We start from the raw sequence: 26,997 nt of genomic DNA on the forward strand, positions 1-26,997 counted from the left end.
AAAAGCTCTCACCTATGTGGATGACCAGCAATCATAAGTCTAACACAACTACAAAACAGCTGCCAAGAACACACAAATATTGACAATCTGGGGCAGTGGCTGACACAAAACAGAGCTGCACTTTACTCCACAAATCAGTGACACTGCTCATCCCAGACAATCATTAATCACCCAACAATAAAATCAAACAACCACTTCCCATCACTGGACAAAATCACTAAAATCGGATATGCACATGTCCTTTATTCCATGCATGAAGAACCTGACAGTGAAAATTCAGAGAGAGAGAGAGAGAGAGAGAGAGAGAGAGAGAGAGAGAGAGAGAGAGAGAGAGAGAGAGAGAGAGAGAGATAGAGAGAGAAGAGATAGAGAACATTTCCTCACAGAACAGCACAGGAAAATGAAAGGCATGTAGTTCTATGCAAGGGCCCTCCACATTACACAAGTACAACCAAGTGAGTGGAGGTGGAGGAGGAAAGGTTACACCACTCATACATCTTCAACAACTCCAAGAATGACTGCCAAACTCCACTTGATTCCCCCCGACATCAACCCATCTGAGAAATCCCTCCCTCACCCCCTGAAATAGCATCAATACAGAACAATGCCTGACCACCAACTCAAATTGCCCCACATGCAATCACCACCCAGAAAACAGCGAACACATCCTACACCGCTCCACTCTTGTCCTACCAAGACAACATATTTCTTTCTTGAGTGACTTGTGGGCCACTTTAGCAGCCATTGCCACTTACCATGGAACTGAGGGTGTCCTACAAGAGAGGCCTGAGGCAACGGAATGATTGAATGATTCTGGGATGCCATGCCTACATGCTCAAATGATGTTCCGTCCATGGCTCTTACCATGATAATGTTGCCTCAAGACACACTTCCCGCTCATGGGTTCTCAGATCCCTCTAGAAAGAAATGCTGGACTATTCTCTGTATTGTATTTGCATGAGTTTATTCTTCACTTGAGGGGATGAGGAAAGGGTTGCTGCTGTATAAATGGAGAGGCCCTGCTGTGGTTCAGCTGTATCTTGCTGCATTGCTTCTGACCCAGGGCAGTGGACAGGAGACAGGGATGACCCTTCATCCAAGAGGAGCTAAGATGAGAGGGAGGAAAGGGTGGTGGATGGGAGTGGAATGGATGGGAGTGGAATGGGTGGGAGTGGGTGTGTGCTGGACTGGCTACCTCCCTTATAAAGAGAAACAGACCCCTGGTACATAGAATAAAACGAGTTTGTAGCACAAGATCACACGGGAGACCAAGGAAATGTGAATCAGCCATCTTAACAGAAGTTACCAAAAACTGGGTGGAGGGGAGTGGAGCATATTAAGGATGGAATGGGTGGTATTGGTTTTTATGCCTTCGTTTTTTGGCTACCTCCCTTGTAAGGGGGAAAAACCCTTTGGTATATGTATGTACATACCAAAACCTAACATTTCAAGATAAAAGCAGATGTTGGGTTGATGATCTTGTCATATCAACCTGGAGGAAGCTCATGAAGGTGGCCAGAGATCACCGAAGTCAAAGGCCAGTGGATTGAGTGGTTCGACTGAAGCAAATTATCTTCAAGAGTTAATTTTGTAGTTTTAATGTATACAAATCAATGCTACAGAGGATGTCACTGATACATACAATGGTAATGGAATGAATTAACTCATTTATCCAGAGTAGCAGCCAATTTGCTCATGATTGCAAACTTAGCAAAATAGAGATGCAATAATTTTAAGGCTTAACAATAATATATGGCTGAAAATTGATTTCAAGTAATTTCCTTAGAATATATAAATATATATATATATATGTCTGTTGTATGTTATATGTATACATTTGGCTTCACAGATACCATTCCACCAAAGTAAATGACAATCAATTATTTACAAGGAAAATTCATAACTTCAACTCATCAAACTACAAAACATCCTAGAGTAGAAATATCATGTTTATATCAAGTTTTCCCTCTAATAAAACTAATCATTCAAAGGGGCTTAAAAAAAAAAAAGTAAAACACAAGATCTTCAAAATGTCAAGCAGCCACATTTCTCTTTGGCATTCTGACAAGCAACATGTCTCGACTTTTGATATTGTGACATTCAGATCTGTAATACATTACTACGAAGTGCCAAATATACACGTCAACATTGAAATCGGGGTTAACAAACTAGGTATGGACCTGGACATTGACATTACTGATATATATTTCATTAAAGGAAAATGGATCATCTTTTAAACATCTTAGTATAAAATTCTTTTGTAAATGAAGACAATCAAGATTAACTTTCACATAATGCCTGCCCTTTAACAATACAAAACTTCCTATAATGTATAACCTTAGGAGCCACAGGTGACAATTACGCAGACTTCTTGTACTCTATCCTTTCAACTTTAACCTCGTCCCCCACTAGCTGATAGACGTAAGTTACGACTGTTGAGCTCTGGATGTCCATTAGAACAAAGGAGGGTGTGACTTCCCTGCAATGAAAGTAAGAAAAACAAAATTGTTGCATATTCAAGTGGCAGTCCAATGAAGAACAAACACACATAAAAAGGATTCATAAGTTCTTCATAATTATACATACATATACCAACAGCTTCCCCCCCACCTTTACACGGGAGGTAGCCAAAAATCAGACACACAAAATCCACTCCCACCCATTCCATCCCCACTTACTCCACTCCCATTCACCCCCTCCTTCCCTTTTATCTTGGCTCCTCCTGGATGACGGGTCATCCCTGCATATCACCCACTGCCCTGGGTCAGAAGCAATGTAGCAAAAAAAACAGCTAATCAACAACAAGGACATTTCATTTAATTGGCCAACCACGCCTCTACATCCCCTCATGAAGAAAATGAGATGGGGAGTAATCCCTACAGGCTGGATCAAAATATTATTTACACATATTCTTACACCCTTATCCCCTACACACTCCCTTTCATGCATCATCCATACACAACCATTCTCCACTCACTCCTGTCTTCTCCCGTCCTTCCTCAACAGATATTCCCCTCTTTCCCAATGCCCCTTTTACCCCATCCATCCATATCATCCTTGGTTGCCCCCTCATGTTCACTCCTTCCAACTCTGCCTTCCACACCTCTTTTACTAATTTTTCTTCACTCATTCTTTCCACGTGTCCAAACCATCCCAATACCCTTTCATCAACCTTATATCCCAACTCCCTTTCCACCCCTGCTCTCCTCCTCACCTCTTCATTCCTCACTCTATCTAGCCTAGTAACCCCTGCCATACTTCTCAAACACATTCAAACTTGTCTTCCCTTCCTCTCTTATGTTCCATGTTTCTGTCCCATAGAGTGCTGTTACCACAATCACTCCTTCATACAATCTCCTCTTAGCATCCATTCCCAAATGTCTATTTCTTCAATCTCTCTCCCCTAATACTCACTTCTAATTTGCTGCCATATTCTCCCCTTGTGCATCTCATCACCTTACTTTTACCTACATTTTTCTTCAACTTCCTTCTTTCGCACACCTTCCCAAACTCTGTCACTAACTTCCTTAATCCCTCCTCTGATCCTGCCACAAGCACAGTGTCATCAGCAAACAACAACTGGTTTATCTCTCACTTTTCTCCATATCCTTTAACCCTCTCCAATCCCTGGCCCATTACCCTTGCGTTTACCTCTCGCACCATCCCATCAATGTATAAATTGAACAGCCAAGGAGACATACCACATCCCTGGTGAAGTCCCACCTTTACCTCAAACCACTCACTCTATTTCTAATTCTAACACAGGCTCTACTACTCTTATAAGAACTCTCGACTGCTCTTAAAAGCTTTCTTACTATCCCATATATCTGCAATAACTCTTTCAGTGCCTTCTGTCTACCCTGACATAAGCCTTTTCCATACATACATATACCAAGGCTTCTTCCCCCTTATCAGGGAGGTAGCCCAAAAAGGACAAGGCATAAAATCATTCCCACCCATTCCATCCCCGAAAACACTCCACACCCCTCCACCCTCCCTCCCATCTTAGCACCTCCTAGATGACGGGTCATCCCTGCCCCCTGTCCACTGCCCTGGGTCAGAAGCAGTGTCACAGGACACAGCACATCCACAGCAAGGCCGCTTCATTAAATCGGCGACCCCCCCTCTCCGTCCCCCCATATAAAGGAGAGGACGGGGAGAAATCCTTTCGGGCTGCGTCAAAATTTTTGCTCACACACACTACCTCACCCCCCATTCCCCCGTCCATTCCACCTCATGCATCACAACATTTTCCATATACAACCATTCTCCATTCACCCCTGTCTTCTGTCCTCTCCCGTCCTTCCTCAACAGACATTCCCCTCTTCCCCAAAGTCCCCTTCACCCCATCCATCCATCTCATCCTAGGACGTCCCCTCATGTTCACTCCCTCCACATCTGCCTTCCATACCTCCTTTACTAGTCTTTCTTCACTCATTCTTTCCATGTGTCCAAACCATCCTAATATTCTTTCATCAACCCTATCTCCCAGCTCCCTTTCCACCCCTGTTCTCCTCCTCACCTCCTCATTTCTCACTCTATCAAGCCTAGTAACCCCCATCATACTTCTCAGACACCTCATCTCAAACACATTCAATTTCCTTCTCTCTTCCTCTCTTATGTTCCATGTTTCTGCTCCATACAGTGCTGTTGGCACAATCACTCCTTCATACAGTCTCCTCTTAGCATCCATTCCCAAATTTCTATTCCTCATTACACTTTTTAAACCACCAGATCCATAAAAGCCAAAAACACATCCTTAAATTTTCCTAAAGCTTTCTTACATAACTGCCTTACCACAAAAACCTGATCTACACAACCCCTACCTGTCGTAAACCCACAGTTCCTCCCCTATTACTCTCCTAATCCTCTCAATCAAGACCCTCCCATATGCCTTCCCAAATACACTCAACAAAATGATCCCTCTGAAACTACTACACTCACACTTTTCCCTTGTAAGGTGGAACTATACAGGCACTCCTCCAGCACTCTATCTTATTTTAGAAAAACATTAAACAACCTCACCAGCCAGTCCACCATCACTGTATCTCCCTTTTTCAGACACTCTGCATGACACCCATCTAACCTAGGTGCCTTAACTGGTCTCATAATTTTAATAACTGCTTTCACCTCATCCTTTTTTATTTCTCCTCCATTTTCCTCATTCATCACGGTCATTTCCTTAGACCTTCCCAGTGCAACTACATTTCCCTCCCTATCCTCCTCCACATTTAGCAACTCCTTAAAATAGTCTGCCCATCTTCCTTTTACATCTCTTCCATTATCATCTCTCCATCTGCACCTTTTACTTTGTCTTCTCTATTTAATTTGCCTCCTATTCCTATCTTTATTTCCTTCCAAAACATCTTTTTGTCACTTTCAAAATTTTCTGTCATACTATTACCCCATTCACATCAGCTCTCCTCTTTGTCTACTTTATCTTATGCTTTACTTCTTTTCTTTTCTTTGTTCCTCCCATGATTCTCTTGTCCTATTTTGCAACCAAACTGTTTATGCTCACTTCTCTTCTACAACCTTCTTTGCTTCATCATTCCACCACTCACTACCCTTCCTTCTATTTCTTCCCATCTTCCTTGTTCCACAAACCAATTTTGAACACCTTGCAACTCCCTCCTTGAACCATCCCCATTCCTCTTCCACTCCTAGTTCTACTCTATCCTTCACTCCCACTCCTCTTTCAGCTTCTTCTTGTACTCCTTTTCTTTCTCATTTAAGCAGTTTATTTTAAGCACCTCCCTAACTTGTCCTTTTCCTCTTTCTCCATCTATCCTCCACTCTCAACTTACCTTCCACCTCACTCTCTCCCCTCAGAACATGTACATCCAAAACTCTTCCTACTCTTCTCCTGGTTACCACTATTTCTGCAATTTACTGCAAGTCATGACATCTGTGCTATTTCCCCAAAACCTCTGCAAGTTTCCAGCAGATCTTGCCCCTCCAAGAATACTAGAGTCAAACAGCAGCAGTTAACATCTTCACACACCTAATTCTGGCTTGTGTGCAGCAATTTTTTTCACATAAGCTACAAGTGTCCACACAGAGGATGAAGCTCACCTCATACTACAATGCCCTACACTGACAATCCTTAGACAACTACGTATCTTCCCTGAGTGACTCATGGTCCTACCAAGAGGCTGATGCCACTTACCTGATGTCTTCTGCAAAAGAGACCACCGGCAATGGACTGATTAATTTATTGATTAATTGATCGCAACTGTAAAATTTACCCTTCCAAAGGATTGAAGGCACCAGTGGCAGATCCAGGGTTGATGAAGAATTTGGACTCCGCTTCAAAGGCCTCAAACTTGTGAGTGTGGCCAGTGATCAGGATGTCTGCGTCCAGCTGTCGGGCTACAAGAGTGAGGGCCAACTGGTCATTCCATGGAACCACTTGGTGGCCATGGCAGAGGCCAATGCGGAACTGGCCCACAGTTACCACTTTCTGTTCTGGATATGTTGTCTGAAACACATAAACAACCAATTAAGGAAATCAGATAGCAATGAAATCAAATTAGAGATAATACATACATATACCTAAAGTCCTTCTCCCCCTTATAAAGAGGATGGCTATATCAAAGAATACAACCACCTAAAAACCCATCCATTATCCCTCATGGTTGGGGGGTTCATCCCTATCAACCACCACATGACTTGGGTCAAAGGCAAAGCCACAAGACACAGCAGTTCCACAGCAGGACCTAACGGCAACTGAACCTGGTTTATCCCCGCTGTTTCATAACATTGTGACCACCTTCCCTTCATCCACTCAAGAATCTTTATATAGTAGGCAAGAACATCCTTTAAGGCTGCATCATTCACTCATCCATTTACAACCACTCTTCATCCACTTTTAACTTTTCCACTCTCCCTTTTTTGCTCCACTAGAGTTCTCCGCATCCACCTCTGCTTTTTTTTCTGGTCCTTCTTCAGTCATTCTTTCCATATGCCCAAACCATCTCAATACTCTTTGATCAACCCTATCTACCATATTTTCCAACCCCATTCTCAGCCTCACCTCTATATTTCTCACTTTACCCATCCTTGTAACATCCACCATACTTCTTAAACACTTCATCTCAAATAAGTTAAAGCTCTTTCTTTTTGCCTCCTTAAAATTCAATTGTGCTCCAAGGGCACAATCATTCCCTTATACAGTCTTTTCTCTGTATTCATCCACTATTTATCAAAACACTTTTCATTCCCCTTAAACATATATTTGCTTTCCTTACTCAATAATTCACCTCCAATCCTCTATTCCCTGCAATATGTAGCCCCAGATACTTAAAGCCTTTCACCCTTTAAAATCATCTTCAACCCACACCATCATCACCCCTTGCACATTTATAATGCTCTTCCTTTTGCCCACATATAATTTCAGCTTTCTTCCCACATGTGTAAAAGCAGCAACGACTGCAACAGCACTGTAGGAGAGAGGCCAAACGCAGAGTATGGGATCCAGTATATTTGACGTTTCGCCCAGCAGGGCTTCTTCAGAAATAACACAGTTGAGAAACATTTTACTCCTTATATAGCCCGAGCTTGCGGGGAGAAACAAACATAAAAATGGTGTACACACACATACTCAAGCTTCACTATCAACTGCTTCAGTCATCTACAAACAACAACTTACTTATCTCTCACAAACTCCAAACCCCTACCTAACATACATTCTACCTACCTATATAACAAGGTTCTTCCCCCTTATAAGGGAGGTAGCAAAGTCAAGGGTACACATCTACTCCCACCCACCATACTTGTTACCCTCTCAACTTAGTTCCTCATGGATGAAGCATACATACATACACACACCAAAACTCCCTTTCCCTCTTATAAAGTAGGTAGCCAGCCAAGGCATGTACCCATCCTTCACCCATCCCATATCCATTTGTTTTTCTTTTATCTCAACTCCTAGAAGATGAAAGACCATCCCTGTCTTCCACTCACTGCTTTGGTCAGAAGAAAAATTTTGTATGACAACCTTCACAACAAGGCCCTTCTCCCTTCATCAGCTCCAAGATTTATAATGCAGATTTAGAAGAAATTCTTTCAGCCTGCACCAATCTGTTATCCCTTCACAACCACTCTTTACTCACACTTATCTCTTATTCTATCCTCTGTTCAAAAGACATTCCTCTTGTACCCAGATAGTGTACTGGGGTATTGACTACAAAGTAATATGCAGCCAATACTTTAACTTTTAAACTGCGACATGTATCACATCATGTAACTGCAACATACATCATATAATGTGAAGGTTTTCTTAAACTTGGCAATTTATATTTTGCTCCCATATGTCTTAAAATGAAGTTTGCCAACTCAGGGTGAATGAGTCCACACACTACACCTATCCACTAATGCATCCTTCTCCTCCTTAGACATCATGGAAGGGGCAGGTCAGTCATCTCCACATGACCCACAACTCTCTACTTCCCCTGATGTAAGACTTGAGATAACTTACACAAAAATATTCATATGAAAGAGTAAGAAATAGTGGACACTTAATGCAGCAGTGGTGAGGAACAGTGTTAAAAAATAGTAGAAAAGTTTCCCGTAGCTCACCCCTACATGACCGCCGCTCACCGCCCACTACCTTGAAGTGACAAAATGTGTAACTTTGCTGAACCCCCACACCTGATCTAAGGCAAATAATTAACTAGTATTTGGTTTTCCTACAATTTTCTGTACAATATTTCATTTCATAACAGTAAAACTTTCTTTTGAGAACTTTTTTTTTTTAACCAAACAATTGCACACCACGGGTTTGATTGTCGAAACCCTATTGGGTTAAGGGACTGTGATGGGGTGCCCCTATGAACCAGAGCCATATGTCATTATTCTATGTTAGTTGAAATCTACTTTTCATGGAATGATGATGCTTTGGTACTCCTGTTGTCCCTTCTTTCTCTTCTTCCCTTTGAACCCGTCCTTTACCATTTTTCTGACTACTTCTTCCTGATACACCTGTGGTGGGGGAAAAAAATTCTGCCACAAATTTCTAGTCTGTTCACATATCAAAAGGTTTCTTTCCCCTTATAAGGGAGGTAGCTAGCCAGGGTATAAACCTGTCTGTTCATCTTAAACTCATGCAAATATCCCAGTATTCTTTGATCACCCCTACCTGCCAGCTCCTTTTTCAACCCCACTCTTTCTCACTTCCCCATTTCTCGTTATCTATATGGATAAAGTGAGATGGAGTTTTCCTTATGCAAGGAGGTAAGGGTGGAAAAGGAGGTGGTAGATAGAGTTGATGAAAGAGTATTGGGATGGTTTGGATACATGGAAAGTATGAGTGAAGAAAGATTAGTAAAAGGGGTATGGAAGGCAAAGGTGGAAGGAGTGAACATGAGGGAGCAACCGAGGATGAGATGGATGGATGGGGTGAAAGGGGCATTGAGCAAGAGGGGAATGTCTATTGAGCAAGGAAGGGAGAAGGCAGGAGATAGGGATGAGTGGAGAATGGCTGTGTATAAGCAATACTATGATGCAAGGAAGGGAGGGGGTGGGGAATGGGAGTGGTTATATCTGTGAAAGATATTTTTATGCAGCCCAAAGGGATCTCTCCCCAATCTTCTCTATTTTCTGCATGAGGGGACAGAAAGGGGGCGTCACCAATTAAGTGAAGCCAATTGATGTGGATGTGCTGCATCTTGCTGCATGGCTTCTAACTCAGGGCAATGAGTGGGATACAGGGATGACCCGTCATCCATGAGGAGCTAAGGTGAGGGGAAGGAAAGGGTGGTGGATGGGAGTGAAATGGGTGGGAGTGGGTACTTGCCTTTTGACTTGGCTACCTCCCCTGTATGGGGGCAAAAATGCCTTTGGTATATAGATAGAATTGTAAAACATACCTCCATAGCATACCAAAGGCTCTTTCCCTCTTACATGGGAGGTAGCCAAAAAACAAAGGCATAAAAACCACTCCCACCCATTCCATCTCCATCACACTCCACCTCCATAGGACCTGGCACATACTTTTTCTATTCCTGCTGCTGTCAGGCCCATTCATTTATCATGACACCCTCCTGGCAGTGAAAGGCTTGGATAATGTGTTGGTAATATTACAAACTGGTTGTTTGGACATTTTATTCCTCTCTGCTAGGTCCAATCTATTTCAACCTATATTTTGCAATAAATTCTATATCAAAATATAATTGCTTATGCTCCCAACTCTGTATAACATACTGTTCCCAATTTTCATGACATTAACTTTAATGTTGTTTTATCTGTCATTTGGATCACATTGATATATTCTAACTTCTGCCAAGAAATTCCACTCAACCAACAGAAAACTTCACCAATGTGTTAAGTTTATCCTGATGAATCCTTGCACAATAACTTGTATCATGGACCTACTTTAATAGCTGTCGGGGAATTTTCTTCAAGAGAGGGAAGCTCCTTATATACCTGTAGTCTATTAAATTGTAGTCATTATCTGAACCAGCTGTTTCTTTTCAATCTTTCAGTCCCTAACCATTCCCTAGAGGATGAACAATGAACAATGCAGATGAAAACAACTAGCAGATATTAACCACAACAAAGTTGCCAATTGGCTTCACAGCACTGATGAACTTTCTGGGTATGCCATGAAATTTGTCCAATTGCTTTTGTACATACATATACCTACATACATACATATACCAAGGCTTTTTCCCCCTTCCAAGGGAGGTAGCCAAAAAGGGAAAGGCATAAAAACACTCCCACCCATTTCATCCCTAAATACACTCCACACCCCTCCCACCCTCCCTCTCATCTGAGCACCTCCTGGATGACGGGTCATCCCTGCACCTTGCCCACCGCCCTGGGTCAGAAGCAGTGTCGCAAGACACAGCACATCCACAGCAAGGCCGCTTCATTTAATCGGCGACCCCCCCTCTCCGTCCCCCCTTGCATATAAGGAGAGGACGGGGAGAAATCCCTTCGGGCTGCGTCAAAATTTACTCACACATACTACCCCACCCCCCACCCCCCCGCCCATTCCTCCTCATGCTTTTGTAAGGGGGAAAAAGCCTTGGTATATGTATGCTTTTGTAGCTGGTGAATGTTGGTTTAAATAAAGTTGAATTAGGTCTGCATGTGATGCCTGTGGTAATTATATCGAGGAAATGGTCTGATGGTAGATTTGACACTATAGTCCATGTCATGTTGGATGGTTTGGTGTATCGAAGGTTGTCTGGTGAAGAAAAGTGAAATATGTTTGGCATGGCATATATGTCTACTGATCTGTGTAGTTCAGAATATCAGTTGGGTCAAGCTAAGTAGAATGTTAATGTCTTCATTGTGACACCATTGTGTTTATATCAGTCTGTGTGTTTAATGACAGTCATCCAGGAGGTGCCAAGATAAGAGGGAGGGAAGAGGGTAGAAGGGAATGGAGTATGTAGGGGATGGAATGGGTGGGAGTGGTTTCTATGCCTTTGTTTTTTGGCTACCTCACTTGTAAGGGGGGAAAAAGCCTTTGATATACATATGTATGTGTTTAATGATTAAATCACTTCCTGAAATGGTATCCATCCATGTGGTTTGTTCAGATATCCAACATGAGCTGTTGTTGGTGTTTTACTGAGCAACTCCGGAGGCAAACCCCACAGTTCCTTGATCAAACTCCCAAGAAGTATGTGTGAATTAATGGTGTGTTCAGATGAGACATAACACATCATTGGCAATAAAAATTGTAACATGGAATTCCTGTGTTCCAATCTTATTTGATATTCCAGCATAGAGTGTGTGGGTGGAGCTTGTGTTGGCGCTGTGGACTTCATGAGCATGTAGCTACACCACACCACCCAGCCATGTCTCAGTGCACCATGAGTGCTTATGTAGAGAAGTTGTATATTAGACTACTCCCCTTAGTGCCAATCCTGACTGTAGGCCTATCTTTGCAGCCGTATAATTCCATTCAACCTGCACATAATGGGACATACTAAGCTCAGCATGGAGGAAAAGTCTCGTGCTATCACTCTATTAGATTGGGGCATGTCTGTGATTCATGTAGCCACCAACCTGAAGGTGTCTAGACAAGCCATTTATTGTGTCCGGGACACGGTGGCGACATTAACACCAGGCATGACCTCACCCCCCAAGGAAAACAGGCTCTGGAGCACCAAGAAAGATGACAGCAAGGACAGATGAGCTGTTAAAATGCAAGGTGGTGTTAAACCCTTCAATAGCAGCTGTGGCACTCAAGAAAAAACACCCAGACATCCTTCAGAACATCGCCATTAGGGTGTGTTATGATTTTTTTGCCACGACTGTATATGTTGATACTGAATGATTGGTGGTATGCTGTAGATATTCATTGTGCAATTTATTACTTTATACATGTTTATTGTGTCTAGTAATGTGCATATGCAATAAAATGGTGTTAGCTTATATGTACTTGTAGGGTCCATATTCACCAAAATATAAATCTAAGAACAATTCAAGATAAGAACAACTTTCTGGAATGCATCTCACTTGTAAATTGGGTAGTCTGAACTTTATACAGCTCTACATAACAGAGTTGGAATATTAATAAAAAATCTTGATTGTATATTTTCTATCTATAAGCTTCTTCCCCTTTATAGGAGAGGTAGCCAGCCAAGGCATGCACCCAAACCTCCCATATCTCACTCCCATTCATCACCCATCTGTTACCCTATATCTTAGCTTCTTGTGTATACTTTACCTCGTCAAAATCTCCTCGTACAACATGGACATCAGAGGCCAATGTCTTGAGGTAGTCATAGCTCTCTTTGGTACACAGATTTCCAGTACAGAGAATGTGTTGGATACGACCTGGGACCAAGAGTTTCTTGAACTTTGTTGGGAGAGAATTCACACGATGAGGTATGTGCAGATCACCTAACACTAGAACAAGCTGAAATTAAAAGGGAGAATCAGTTAATCTATATCATAAAGAATGATTATAGTACTCTTTCACAAAATCATACCCTTTCCATTCACTAAAACTAAACAATTTTAATCATATTTAGTACTTCTAATATGTACAAGCAGCTTGAAAGTAGAGCTTCAAACATAAAATCTAGTTACAAAAAAACTGAACTCTTTACAACAAAATTTTGAAATTTAAGAATACAAAAATTACTGGACATTCTGATGTACATAACTTTCATACAAGATAAAGCCTAAATTTAAGCCTAAATTTCATAGTTTTAGCTCATTTTGGCAATATATAACAACTACAAAGTTACTAAAACATCTGCAGAAAAGTTTAGGCAATGATACAGTGAGAGACCAACATAATGAATAAAACATTACTGTAATACACAAATGTATTACCTGTACATAGAACCAGAAGGCCAGGGGTACCCAGGCCTACCCAATATTTTTTCCATAAAAATAACATCACAGTGCCTAAAATTTCTTACCGTGACCTTGACAACAACTTGTTCAGGACAATATTCATTAATTAATTTCTTCATTTCAAAGTTCTGCCATTGAGCCACTAGTGTTCCTTGTCATCAGTCATTAAATTTTAAAGTTCTTGTCCAAAAGGTGGTCCACAGCAAAGGAAAATTATTTAAATGTGTTGTACTGTATTTAACCAGAACCAGACAAAGGGTGTTACAGTTACATACAGCAGCGGCATATTGGGGACAATATATGTTGCCCAATCCATACAGCTTCAATGTCCCTGAATCTTTTGAATTCTCAATTTATTTATTCATTTATTTATCTATATATATTTTTCTTCAAGGGGGCCTCACAGCACTCTCCTTCCATGTTGCTTGCTATACCCTTCAGCTTGCCTTGTGCACCCCCAGTATCTCAACCGTCCCTACTACACCTATGCTGTATATCATTTAATTTATTGACATGCTATCAATGAAGCATGGAACATGGTAAATACCATAAGCACATTATCATCTGTAGTGACAGTAATTTTGTGGAGGTCAGTGACCAATTTCTTTACATACCACATGTTTCACGTGGGTTTTAACAGTATTTTGAGTTTAATTTTATGGTTACTGCTTTTATATCTAGCCCAAAGGAGCAACCTCCATTTTGGAGAATATCTAATTGTAACATACTGGCAAGGAGTTACACTTGTGGGTTCATTTCCAACTATCATAGCTTGTTTTGAATTTGTTTACTGTTTTAGCTTGAGCTATATCAATTCTAAGCTTGAATATATACCTACATATATAAAGGCAGTGAGGGTAGCAAACAGTAAAGTGGTAGAGACTGAGGTGCAGGGGGAATGGAATTTGAATTTTGTGTCTAAGAAATATTGCTGCACAACCCACTCCCCAGTCGGAGTGGGAGCCATTCACATGTGCTGTTTATGGTAAATGAATGGTTTGGTAAGTGGAATAAATTCTTGTTGGACAATTTCAGTTGGCATTTGATTCTTTGATAGTATGGCTCAAGCAAATTACAGGCAGTGTAGAGGAATGAAATCAAGGGCGAGTATTATGATTGTGGGGATGTTTTTGGTCATTTACAGTGTGGTCAGCCATTATCAATCTACCATGCCCCACACTAAAAATCTCTTTAAAGCAACACAATATTGCTTCCCTGGATGACTTATGGGCTCACCCAGGAAATAGTTTTGTTCTCTATTACATTATGTTGACAACAACACCTTCAGTCAGGTTAAGTTGTGGCAAGTTTTACTAATGTACGTCCATAGAAAAGGCAGCAGATAATACAAGCACCATAATGAAAGCTACTGAGAAACATTCCCAGAGGCTACAGAAAAAAAACACAACCTCAGCTGTACACCAGATACACCCACCCCAATAAAAGAAAAATAAACTAACAAACAAAACCAATGTACAATGGTGATGCAAACAAGGTCATCATACTAAAACAACAAGGCAGGACTTGCAGTAATGGATTTAAACTGGACAAATTTAAATTTAAGAGGGAAATAGGCAAGATTTGGTTTACTAATAGGGTGGTCAACGAATGGAATAGACTTAGTAATCATGTAGTGAGTGCTGAAACTATCAGTTGTTTTAAGAAATGGTTAGACAACTTTATGGATGGGGATGACAGGTGGTGATGGATATGGAGCTGCCTAGTGTAGGCCTTATGGTCTCTTGCAGTCTCCTTTATTCTTATGTTCTTATGTACCCAAGGAAATCAGTTGAAGGAACAAGACTCAACATGCTATTCCAAGTAGAATGAAAAGTCATAATGAGGAAGAGGGTATCTTGGAATGCCCAACTCCAATGGACTACATGAAGAACAAAATGCAGACCATCATGATGAAACTGAAGAACAATGAAAACATAAATCATACAAGTATCAGCAAATAGCAGAAGAACAATCTATGTCAAATATTATGTGTAATCTTAAGTATTTCTACACCTACAATACTGTAAGTTCTCAGAAAAAAAAAGTCCTGGAGTTACATGCAACATTGCAAAACAATTTTCAACATAGGTGAGAACCAACCTAAATAAGTACCTTCCATGGTATTTGCTTTTCTTTTCTTTGATGCACTGTCATTGCAAGAGTTGGCCTTATGCTTTGGAGTCCCCAAATAACGAACACAAACAAGAGAGCTACTGATGTCGAAATCCAAAATGGCGCACAACCAACACTTCCTTCCTCGTTCTATCATCACATGAGGTCTTATTCCTCCACCATGCTCACCAACAAGTTCTTTGTATTACATAAAATAATAGTAATAATAATAAAATTAATACATACATATACCACAAGCTTTTCCCCCTTACAAGGGAGGTAGCCAAAAAACAAAAGCATAAAAACTGCTCCCACCCATTCCATCCCCAACATACTCCACTCCCATCCACCCTCTTATCAGCACCTCCTGAATGACGGGTCATCCCTGCATCTTGTCCACTGCTCTGGGTCAGAAGCAGTGTCGCAAGACACAGCACATCCACAGCAAGGCCGCTTCATTAAATTGGTGACCTCCCCCCTCTCTGTCCCCTCATGTAGAAAAGAAGAAGACGGGGAGAAATCCCTCGGGTTGTGTCAATTTATTTTTCACACTTACTCCCTCATCCCCCATTCCCCACCCACTCCCTTGCATACATCACAGCATCATCCATACACAACCAATCTCCATTCACTCCAATCTTCTGTCCTCTCCCGTCCTTCCTCAACAGTTATTCCCCTCTTTCCCAATGCCCCTTTTACCCCATCCATCCACCTCATCCTAGGTCACCCCCTTATGTTAACTCCTTCCACACCTCTTTTACTAATCTTTCTTCACTCATTCTTTCCATGTGTCCAAACCATCCTAATACTCTTTCATCAACCCTATCTCCCAACTCCCTTTCTACCCACATTGTCCTCCTCACCTCCTCATTTCTTACTCTATCCAGCCCCGTAACCCCTATCATACTTCTCAGGCACCTCATCTCAAACACATTCAAACTCCCCCTCACTTATGTTCCATTTTTCTGCCCCATACAGTGCTATCAGAATAATCACTCCTTCATACAATCTCCTCTTAGCATCCATTCCCAAATGTCTATTTATCTTTACACTTTTTAATCCTCCAAGGCATTTACTTGCTTCTCTCAATCTACATTCTACCTCCACCTCCACTCCACCCTTTCCTGCCACATTCGCACACAAGTATTCTAAACTACCCACTTCCTCCAGTCTCTCTCACTTAATACTCGCCTCCAGTCTGTTGCCACTCTCTCCCCTTGTACATCTCATCACCTTACTTTTACCCACATTTATCTTCAACTTCCTTCTTTTGCACACCTTCCTAAACTTTGTCACTAACATCCTCAATCCCACTGATCCTGCTACAAGCGCAGTGTCATCAGCAAACAACAACTGGCATATCTCCTACTTTTCTCCTTTTTCTTTAACCATCTCCTATCCCCAACCCACTGTTCTTGCTTTTACAGTAAACCCTTGATATAATGGACGATTTGGGGACTGGGGTCTGTCATTATATCCAAAGATCCATTATAACTGAGGGTCCGTTATATCCAATGGAAATACCGGACAGATCCGTTATATCCCGAAGTTTGTCCGGTATTAGAAATTACAGTAAACCCTCAATATAACAGACAATATGGGGATGGGTCTGTCGTTATATTTGAAGATCCGTTATAACAGAGGATCCCTTGTTATAACAGATGAAAATCTGTTATAATGAGAGTTTGTCTAGTCAGATTTTTTGTCTGTTTTATCAAATATATTGAGATCCGTTATATTGGAGGTAGAATGTAGATTGAGAGAAGCGAGTAAATGCCTTGGTGGTTTAAAGAGTGTAATGAGAAATAGACATTTGGGAATGGATGCGAAGAGGAGACTGTATGAAGGAGTGATTGTGCCAACAGCACTGTATGGGGCAGAAACGTGGAACATAAGAGAAGAAGAGAGAAGGAGTTTGAATGTGTTTGAGATGAGGTGTCTGAGAAGTATGGTGGGGGTTACTAGGCTAGATAGAGTGAGAAATGAGGAGGTGAGGAGGAGAGAACAGGGGTGAAAAAGGATTTGGGAGAGAGGGTTGATGAAAGAATATTAGGATGGTTTGGACACATGGAAAGAATGAGTGAAGAAAGACTAGTAAAAGAGGTATGGAAGGCAGATGTGGAGGGAGTGAACATGAGGGGACGTCCTAGGATGAGGTGGATGGATGGGGTAAAGGGGGCTTTGGGGAAGAGGGGAATGTCTGTTGAGGAAGGAAGGGAGAGGACGGAAGACAGAGGTGAGTGGAGAATGGTTGTATATGGATGATGTTGTGACTGCATGAGGAGGAATGGGCGGGGGGGTGGGGTAGTATGTGTGAGTAAATTTTGACGCAGCCCGAAGGGATTTCTCCCCATCCTCTCCTTATATGCAAAGGGGGACGGAGAGGGGGGGTCGCCGATTAAATGAAGCGGCCTTGCTGTGGATGTACTGTGTCTTGCGACACTGCTTCTGACCCAGGGCGGTGGGCAGGGTTCAGGGATGACCCGTCATCCAGGAGGTGCTCAGATGAGAGGAAGGGTGGGAGGGGTGTGGAGTGTATTTAGGGATGAAATGGGTGGGAGTGTTTTTATGCCTTTCCCTTTGTGGCTACCTCCCTTGGAAGGGGGAAAAAGCCTTGGTATATGTATGTATGTATGTGTTATATTGAGGGTTTACTGTACCTCTCGCCATCCCATCCATGTATAAATTGAACAGCCAAGGTGACATAACACATCCCTGATGAAGTCTCACTTCTACCTCAAACCACTGGCTTTTTCCATTTCTAATCCTAACACAAGCTCTATTATTTTCATAAAAACTCGACTGCTCTTAACATCTTTCCTCATATCCCATATCTGCAATACTTCCCATAGTGCCTTCCTGTCTACTCTGTCATAAGCCTTTTCCAAATCCATAAAAGCCCCAAAAAACATCCTTAACTTTTCCTAAAGCTTTCTCACATATCTTACCACAAAAATCTGATCTATGCAACTTCTACCTGTCCTAAACCCACACTGTTCATCACCAATTACTCATTATGTTCCTCTCCTAATCCTCTCAATCAAAACCTTCCCACAAGCCTTCTGTTTGATGATAATCCGGATTTGCAATTACAAAATGCAACTAAGAACACCCAATCTCACTTAGACAAATTAGAACAATAATTTATAAATAATAGTATAGAGGCCTTACCCTTGAAATCATCAATAACACTGCTTACTCCAGACAACCATGAATCAAAGAAATACCCAACAATGGAATTCAACGGCCAAATCCTTTCATTTCAAAAGAACCAAAAATTCTAGGCCTAATTTTTTATGGCCACATAATCTTCAGTTCACACATCAAAGATGTGGCAGTGAAAATTAACATACTAATATAATTCACAAGGATGGGCTTTGGACAGTAAAAAGAAAGTCTAGTCAGTCTACAAAGAGTTCTAAAACCATAGTTGACTGCTTCCTGTTACAGCATGGTTCCAACAATCAAGAAAACAAAGACACTTTACAAACTGTACAAAATAAATAATTAAGAATAACAAGATACACCTCAATAAAACACCTACAAACAGAAACAAAAAATCTTCCTAACAGAACACCTGCACACAAAAACTAAAATACCACAGAAAATACATATGAAAATAATAGGTACACAATTCTATGCAAGAGCCCTCATTATATCACAGAAGCACAACCAATTGATTGGAAAGAAAAAAAAAAGGAGAATAGGCCTACTACCCATACATCTAAAATAAACTTCCCCTTGTATCACACAATATATCTACACAAAAACACATTCACATAGAGATCACAAAACAAGCTCAAGACCAAACATCTACTTCCTACTCCATCAATCCCCCCTCCCCCCACAACATGACATCAGTCCCACAGAAAAATACCTTTCAAGAGAAGAATCACACTGGCACCTTGCATTCAGGACACCAACCAGTTCTTAAGACAGTACCAATAGAAAATAGGCCTAGCCACATAACCTGACCCAAATGCAATCATCACAGAGAAAATACCAAACACCATATTCTATACTATCACACCCTAGCTGTACTCAAAAAATAGTACAATATTTTTTTTTTCCTGGGTGACTTATGAGCCAATCCAATTGCTGCTGTTGATTACCCTGGTATTTATGGGTCTCTTGTGTGAAAGACCTAGGGCAACAAATTGATGATTGATCTGAAACCAGTTATCATAACTGATCAAGAAACTGCAAGCCAGTGGCACTCGCTTCACATATTATAAGGGTTTCTGAGAAATGCAATAGGAGCAAAATACTATAACATTTACAAGACATCAATTTAATGAGACAATGTGGGTTCAGACTAGGTAGATCATGTCTACCCAATTACTGAACCATCATAAATGACTTCTAGGCAATATGGCTAAATGGAAAAATTATGCATTTTTTTTACATTACGAAAGCTTTTAATAATGTTGATCATGGCATCCTGCTTCACAAGCTACAATTCATTAGCATCAAAAGAAAACTCAAAGTATGATTACTCCAATTACGGACTCGTAGAGGTCAATCAGTAGCAGTAGTAGGGTATCTATCAGACACAAGTGGGGTCATTGGAAGAGTACCAGTTCTATAAGTACTGTACTAGTACTGGAGGAACAGTACTAGAACCCCTCTTGCTCCTGATCCGCATGACAGATATTGAAAAAAAAGTGTTCTCTCTTCATTTGCATGCAATACTAACATACTTATATTAGCTGTCCTTCTACCAATACCTCAACTCAAACACCTTCAAGGTAATCTGAACATTCTACACATATCCCTCAATCCAAAGGACAAAATGGGGCAGGATATCAATCTGATAAATATAATCAATTCAACTTAATTATAATTTAATGGACTCATCAAGGATTGTGAAGATGGACTCTTGATATGCCATGATTGTACAGTGGGGGGGCTCATGATATTTTTCCTGAGTCACTGGATGTTGTCCATTGCCTCCTAAATCTGTTAAATGGGAGTCCATTAAATTGATGGTTGAGTCTATAGGGTTGAGGGTGGTAAGGGAGCTAAACACAACAGCACTAAGCAGGAGTTTGGAGCTGGTATGCAGGAATGGAGGCAGGTAGGAGGTGAGTCAATTGTTGTTTGCAGATGACAAAGCACTTGCAACAGAGTCAAAGTATAGACTGAAGTAGTTGGTGGAATTTAAAAGGGTATGTAAGAGGAGAAAGTTGAAAGTATATGTGTCAGAAATAAGGTGATGATGGTGTCAAATTGGACACGAGTTTGAACTATGACAAATTGGAGCATGTGGAGATCTTTACATATTTGGGTTCCCATGCAGCGGTGAATGGAGGAGTGGAGGTACACATGAATTACAGCACACAAAAATCAAATAAATTTCTGTCAGGGGAATGAAATGCTATGAGAACTTGATGTCTGGGAATGGATGCAAAGAGAAGGCTATACAAGGGAGTGATTGTATCCATGGTAGTATATAAAGCACAGACTTGGAATCTGATCATTCAATCAATCCACTGCCCCAGATCTCTTTTGCCAGAGACCTAGGGATACAGAATCTGAGGGAGGGAAAAAGGTATAACCAAAACATGTTTGAGTTGAAGTGTCTGAGATGTATAGTCGGTGTTATGAGGAACAGTCAGAAATACAATGGTGAAGCAGGAGGTGTTATAGGAGCTATTGCATAGGGCAGCTCAAAGATTACTGAGGTAGTTTGGATATTTGGAAAGAATAAGGAATGATTAGCAAAACATTGTGGAAAGCACAAGTAGATAGAATGAGCTTACGAGATACTTTTCAAATCAAGACATCTGAAAATACATTTGTTTTGTTAAGTTATGACCTACAAAACAAGGTTAAAGACGAAGCCTACTCTGTAGTAAATAGGATGGAAAACTGAATTGTATTGAAGACAGGGCTCACCTGAGGAGATTGAATCTCGGGGGAGAGCCCCTGAAATAAACCAAGAAGTGAAGTTAAGTGAAGAGATGGATGGATGAAAGAAAAAGAGAAAGAAAATATGTAAAAAGCAAGGTAGAGAGAGTGAAAACAATATGGGGTGAATAGTGGATGGAAATGGGTGCAGAAATGATGGTTCTTGCCTGCTCCATAAGTTTTTGGAGTCGGTGAGAGGGGAGGAGGGTGCCATATATTAAAGTGGTAGGGTTATACCAGCTCCAGGTGCCAGGCCCTGCTTTGGGGGGTGCTGTCTCACTGCACTACCCTTGGCCCCTCATAGGTTGGAAGAAGCCCTTTAGTATGTGCTCTAGTGAAATTGCTAAAACATTAACAAGGTGTTACATTAAAATATTACATGCAATAAATCTGGAAAACATATAACCATATCATGGCTTATTAAGCCACCAGACCATGACTCTGAAATGCTTGCAACCTTTTGAATGTCTTTCATTAGGTAAATTAAATTATGTTAGGATTGCAGTCATGTATCAAGTTCTCTAAGACTTTTGGCCTTGTTAGGTTATTCTATTTGATCTTACATTAGGATAAAATGGTTTTGCCAAATGTGGGCTTGAATTTACAGAATATCACCTTAGTGGTGGTGAAAACAATCAAATATACTTTTTCCACATAGCAATGCAGACATTCTCAGCTTCAGCAATAATATTCTTACCTTACATTTACTACCAACATACTATGGGCATAAATTAAATGACAATTATTATATTTACTACGGTCAGTAGTGACAATATCAATATGCCTAATCTTTCTCACGTAGTAAGGGATACACATTCATGTTATGGTATTTTGTCACCAACAGCCACAGATTTAACCCACAGGGACAATACTGCACCAATGAAGTAGGTAGTCACAGGGGTAGTAAAGGAGAGATTTAAGGCAGTAGAATGGAAGGATTGCAGAATTTAAAAGTAACCAACAATCTTGGGTAAAATTAAATAGGCACACAAACATGGATATTTAACTTGAAACTTATGTTCTCCAATAGCTCCTACCTTAACATCATGAGGCACGAGAGGTTATACAGGAATGCCAGCATTGGTATCTTGATTATATTTATTTTGTAGTTGTAGCCGAGTAACCCCAAATTCTGAGCCGGCTTGATCATGTTTTCGGTGTTTATTATTACTTAGAGTGAAAGAGAATAAGTAATACAGTGGTGACTTTATATTCTATAATGTGAGTTGTGTGATGCATCATACATTAGGCAGCCGATGCTGCGCACAAGAATTTGACTTGTATTGAAGAGGTTAATTTGACCTAACCTAACCATCCCATAAAAAATAATAATTAAAATAGAATAATCCTTCAAATGCAAAAAAGAAAAGTGAAAAATGTATGTACATGATATTAGAAAGGAACCAATTCTTTTTCGATTGGAAATTCATCTCCAATCATATAGGACGACTAGTGACTCACTATGGATGTCAATGAAGTCCCGTAGATATTGAATGTGCAAAGCATGCATTCAATAGTACCCCATAGAGGAATGTTTATATTGTGTATGTTTTCATAACTATAATGAATTGAAGGGCAGGTAAAATTCCAGAAACATGCAAACATGGATAGTTAACATGACACTTACATTGTCACAATGTAAGTTTCATGTTAACTACCCGTGTTTGCATGATTTGAATGATCTATTTTTCCTATGGAATGGTTATATTAGCTTAAGCTAGGTTAGTAGGTTACATTAGACGATTAGTGTAGAAGCTATTGGACAATGATTGTCCAACAGGTTCTACGCTAATCTACCCTAGCTTGAGCTATATTAACCATTCCGTAGGAAAAATAGATCATTCAAATGTGAAAAAGACTTAGGTGAAAAATGTGTTTGCGTGATAATCATACTCATACTGGAATAGAATCGAGGGGCGTCTTTTGTAAAGGTTGTAACAAGATGCATAAAAAGTATACGTCACTCAAACTGTTATAAGAATTTAACCTATGCTAATTCATCTGGTATTGCATGTAGAAACATGTGGGCAAATGAAAGACTATATGTAACTCATCAAAATCATTCTGGCACACTTTGTAAAAATAATCACCTGAACGAAAACAAACACCTACAAAAATTATGGTTGCACCACAGAATTGTTAATATTAATGAATCATGATTTTACTTCTCAGCAGTTATGATATGAACATAATGCAGTCTACAGCAAAATGAAAATATGATTATTCATGGCTGAGTTCTACCTACCATTTTGTTGACGTCCTGGGAGGCGTGACAATAATCAACAGCGGTCGTACAGTTGCCCTAGGTCTAATCTAGTGTTTCCATAATTTCTGATTGTTTATGAAAACGTGCCTGATCGACTGTAAAATACCAAGGTAATATTATAGATATCTTAACCAAAAATATTTTTCGTATATTGTTAATTTCATGTTAAGATACACACATAATTACTTAAATTTAAAAAAATCTGTGCTCAAATAAGTTAGTACAGTGACTATTTCCTTGAGCCGATGTTTATAAAAACAGAACTGTAATTTCAAGGAAAAAGTTTAATTAAGCCAAATATATGGGCGAAATGCAATTATATCAGAATATATTCTTAGAAATATAAATATGAATGAAATTCAATACGAAAAAATGAGGATATTTCCATTACCAAATACGAGTGATATTCCAGTGCTGGGTTTGAAAATAATTTTTGACAGGTCTTGGCAACCATTGCCCCATTGCTGCAAGACTCATAAGACAAGTGACATTCCATTACTTTGTATAGCCTTTGATAACTAATTCCTAAATAACATGGCAATTAATTTGCATCTACAGAAATTCATATCAAAGAATGACGAGAAATAGATGGAATATTTCCCAGTGCTAAAATATGCCTTTTCTAACATTCACATCGGCGATGTTTCCAAAATGTAAACTTGTCCAAATTACTTACCATTCGCTTTAGAATATTATTTTCTTACATTATTAACACTGCCAGGCTCTGTTACAGAAATGCATCATTTCAGTTACAAAGACGGCCGTACAAATGTGCACCAAACCATCAGTAATGAGTGTATTAAGGTTGTCCACTTCGTTCCTCATCATGCACATTTGTATGGCCATCTTTAAAAGCTCTCACCCTTTTCCGCATAATCCCATCAGTCATAATGTTTTCTCCATACACCCCACTGATCTGACGATGAATTTCAGCAGCTTTCACGCCTTTAGGAATAAGAAAATGAATCACAGCGCGTATTTCACAGTCGGCGGCATTCTCAATCGAAGGAGGCATTTCAAATACTCGCAAACAAACTTAAACGCGTTCAGATGATTCCGGAATTATGTTGAAAAGTAGATTACAGTACAGGCTTTCATGTAAAAATAAAACTGTTACGAAAAGTCTACTTGTTTCATTTTTAATTAAAAACGGTACTTTAAAAATGCCTCGTACATGAATACATATATACATACTACGTTTATACATAATTATAGATGCATGTATAAATTCATCCATGCATGCATTCATACATGTATACTTACACGTATACATCCATATACTACTAATTTTTCTACCAACCAGGAAGTCCTCCATCCATTTTAGTAGGTTCCCTTATATCCCTCTTATATGTTCCAGTTTTTTTTTTTTTTAAATTTTGTGTGGTACTTTGTCAAAAGCTTTTTGTAAGTCCAAGAAGGCACAATCAGCCCATCCATTCCTTTCTTGCACTATGTCTATTAATCTTGAGTAGAAACATATTAAGTACCACAAACTTAATATATTTCTACTCAAAATTAATATACATAGTGCAAGAAAGGAATGGATGGGCTGATTTGACAAAGTACCACACAAAAATTATTAAAAAAAAATTAAACATATAGGAGGGATATAAGGGAACCTACTAAAATGGATGGAGGACTTCCTGATTGGTAGAAAGATGAGAGTAGTGTTCAGAGAAAAATATTCAGACTGGAAAGAGGTGATCAATGGAGTACCGCAAGGATCTGTATTGGCTCCAATAATGTTTGCTATTTATGTGAATGATATGAATGATGATGTGAAATGTTACATGAGCTTCTTTGCAGACGACGCCAAACTGTTAAGGAAAGTAAAAACTGAAAAGGATTGTGAATCACTGCAGGAAGACCTGAATAAGGTATGGAACTGGAGTCAGAAATGGGAAGTGGACTTCAATATTAAGAAGTGTAGCATAATGGAGTTTGGAAAAAGCAAAAACAGAATATCAGGACAATATAAAATTGGAACCAAGGAGGTAAAGAAGGAGAGATCCGAAAAAGATTTGGGTGTAATTATCTCAAACGACTTGTCCTATGACAAACAGATAAACAAAATTGTCGGAGAATCCTACAACTTGCTAAGATCAATAAAAGTGGTATTTACATATTTGGACGAAGAAATTATTAAAAAAAAATATTGGTCACACTGATAAGGCCTAGACTAGAATATGCGGTGACACAGTGGTCACCCAGTACAAAAAGGATATAAAGAAAATTGAAAGAATCCAGAGAGCAGCCACAAAAAGGGCACCTGCACTTGCAAACTTGTCATATGAAGAAAGATTAGCTAAATTGGAGTTACCGACTCTGGAGCAAAGAAGAGAGAGAGGTGACCTACTGACCATCTACAGAATCATGAAAGGCACAAAAATATTCAACAGAGAGGACTTGTTAAACTGGGACAGGAGAGGCAACAAGAGGACATGGAAAGAGAAAAAACATAGCTACAGAAGAGATCTGAAGAAAAACAGTTTTCTACATAGAGTGGTGGACACTTGCAACAAACTGGACAATAAGATAGTGTGAGCAAAAACCATTCATGAGTTTAAGAGCAAACTAGACACTGCGAGATACAAAGGCGGGACACCACGAGCGTAGCTCCCCTTCCTGCAAATTACAACTAGGTAAATATACATCCACATATACATGTATACATGCATGTATACATATATACATACATTAACCCTTTGATTCCTCTTCTGGTCCCCGCACTGCCGCTGTCCGAGCCAGACCAATCACTCATCCTACAACAATTTGTTTCTTAGCTCCTTGTGGATGAAGGGCCATCCCTGATGCTCGCCGCACTGGCCGTCAGGTTAGACAACAAAATATATTGCAATCCTTGTTGCCACTTTACCGTGCAGTCTACCTCAACTACATAAACTTTATGATGCAGGGTGAAAAAAAACCACTGAAACATAAACCATATTCAATAAAAACATATTATCACAGCCATCTATTATTTATAAAGTGTGGACTAATTTTATTTGTACCACCCCTACTCCATTCGTGAATCATATTGGCCCCTAGGCATTATCTGTAACATTATAGTTTGGCCTCCAAGCACATAGTATGTAATCAATACCCCCCCCTCCCGTGTATTCTGCATTCATCATCTAGACCTCGGACAGTTGAGCACAGATATTACTAAACATACCACTGTCGTTGCTTAGATCGGTACAACAAATCGCGAAATGTAGGCTACTGATGAAAACATTTTATCGATCTCCTTACTAAAGAGAACATTTAATTTGTTTTAGCAGAGGTCTCCCCACTAAACATATGGATGGACGGACAAGAGCTCCCTGGACAAGCCCCTTCCCCCTAGACATAAGCCCCCCTACCTGAAATCACCAAAGGTGGACATA

At 40.1% G+C, this 26,997-nt stretch overlaps 1 protein-coding gene across 3 annotated transcripts; it reads right to left on the minus strand.

Annotated features, from left to right (window-relative positions):
- Positions 1–1,582: 1,582 nt before the first annotated feature.
- Vps29 (vacuolar protein sorting 29) lies at positions 1,583–23,706 on the minus strand. 3 transcript variants are annotated; one of them, XM_076175273.1, is made up of 5 exons: positions 23,591–23,608; positions 21,334–21,363; positions 12,686–12,877; positions 6,249–6,481; positions 1,583–2,479 (listed from the first exon to the last, which is right to left on the minus strand). In XM_076175273.1, the coding sequence occupies exons 1-5, from the start codon at positions 23,591–23,593 to the stop codon at positions 2,359–2,361; spliced, it is 579 nt and encodes a 192-aa protein (XP_076031388.1). In that variant the 5' UTR covers positions 23,594–23,608; the 3' UTR covers positions 1,583–2,358. The 3 variants fall into 3 exon arrangements, with proteins under 3 accessions (XP_076031388.1, XP_076031390.1, XP_076031389.1); XM_076175275.1 differs by lacking the exon at positions 21,334–21,363 and having other exon boundaries at positions 23,591–23,706; XM_076175274.1 differs by lacking the exons at positions 21,334–21,363; positions 23,591–23,608 and adding an exon at positions 21,513–21,536.
- Between the last annotated feature and the right edge of the window lie 3,291 nt (positions 23,707–26,997).

This window comes from Oratosquilla oratoria, chromosome 37, assembly GCF_046742065.1.
Source record: "Oratosquilla oratoria isolate Oo_2021 chromosome 37, ASM4674206v1, whole genome shotgun sequence".
NCBI classification, from domain to species: domain Eukaryota; kingdom Metazoa; phylum Arthropoda; class Malacostraca; order Stomatopoda; family Squillidae; genus Oratosquilla; species Oratosquilla oratoria.

Excerpts from the sequence above, each read along its gene's own strand:
- Vps29 (XM_076175273.1), bottom strand. Across the intron at positions 6,482-12,685 it reads TACGAGGAGATTTTGACGAG|ACAACATATCCAGAACAGAA; the intron begins GTAAAGTATACA and ends TATGTGTTTCAG. Across the intron at positions 2,480-6,248 it reads GCCTTCAATCCTTTGGAAGG|GGAAGTCACACCCTCCTTTG; the intron begins GTAAATTTTACA and ends CTTTCATTGCAG.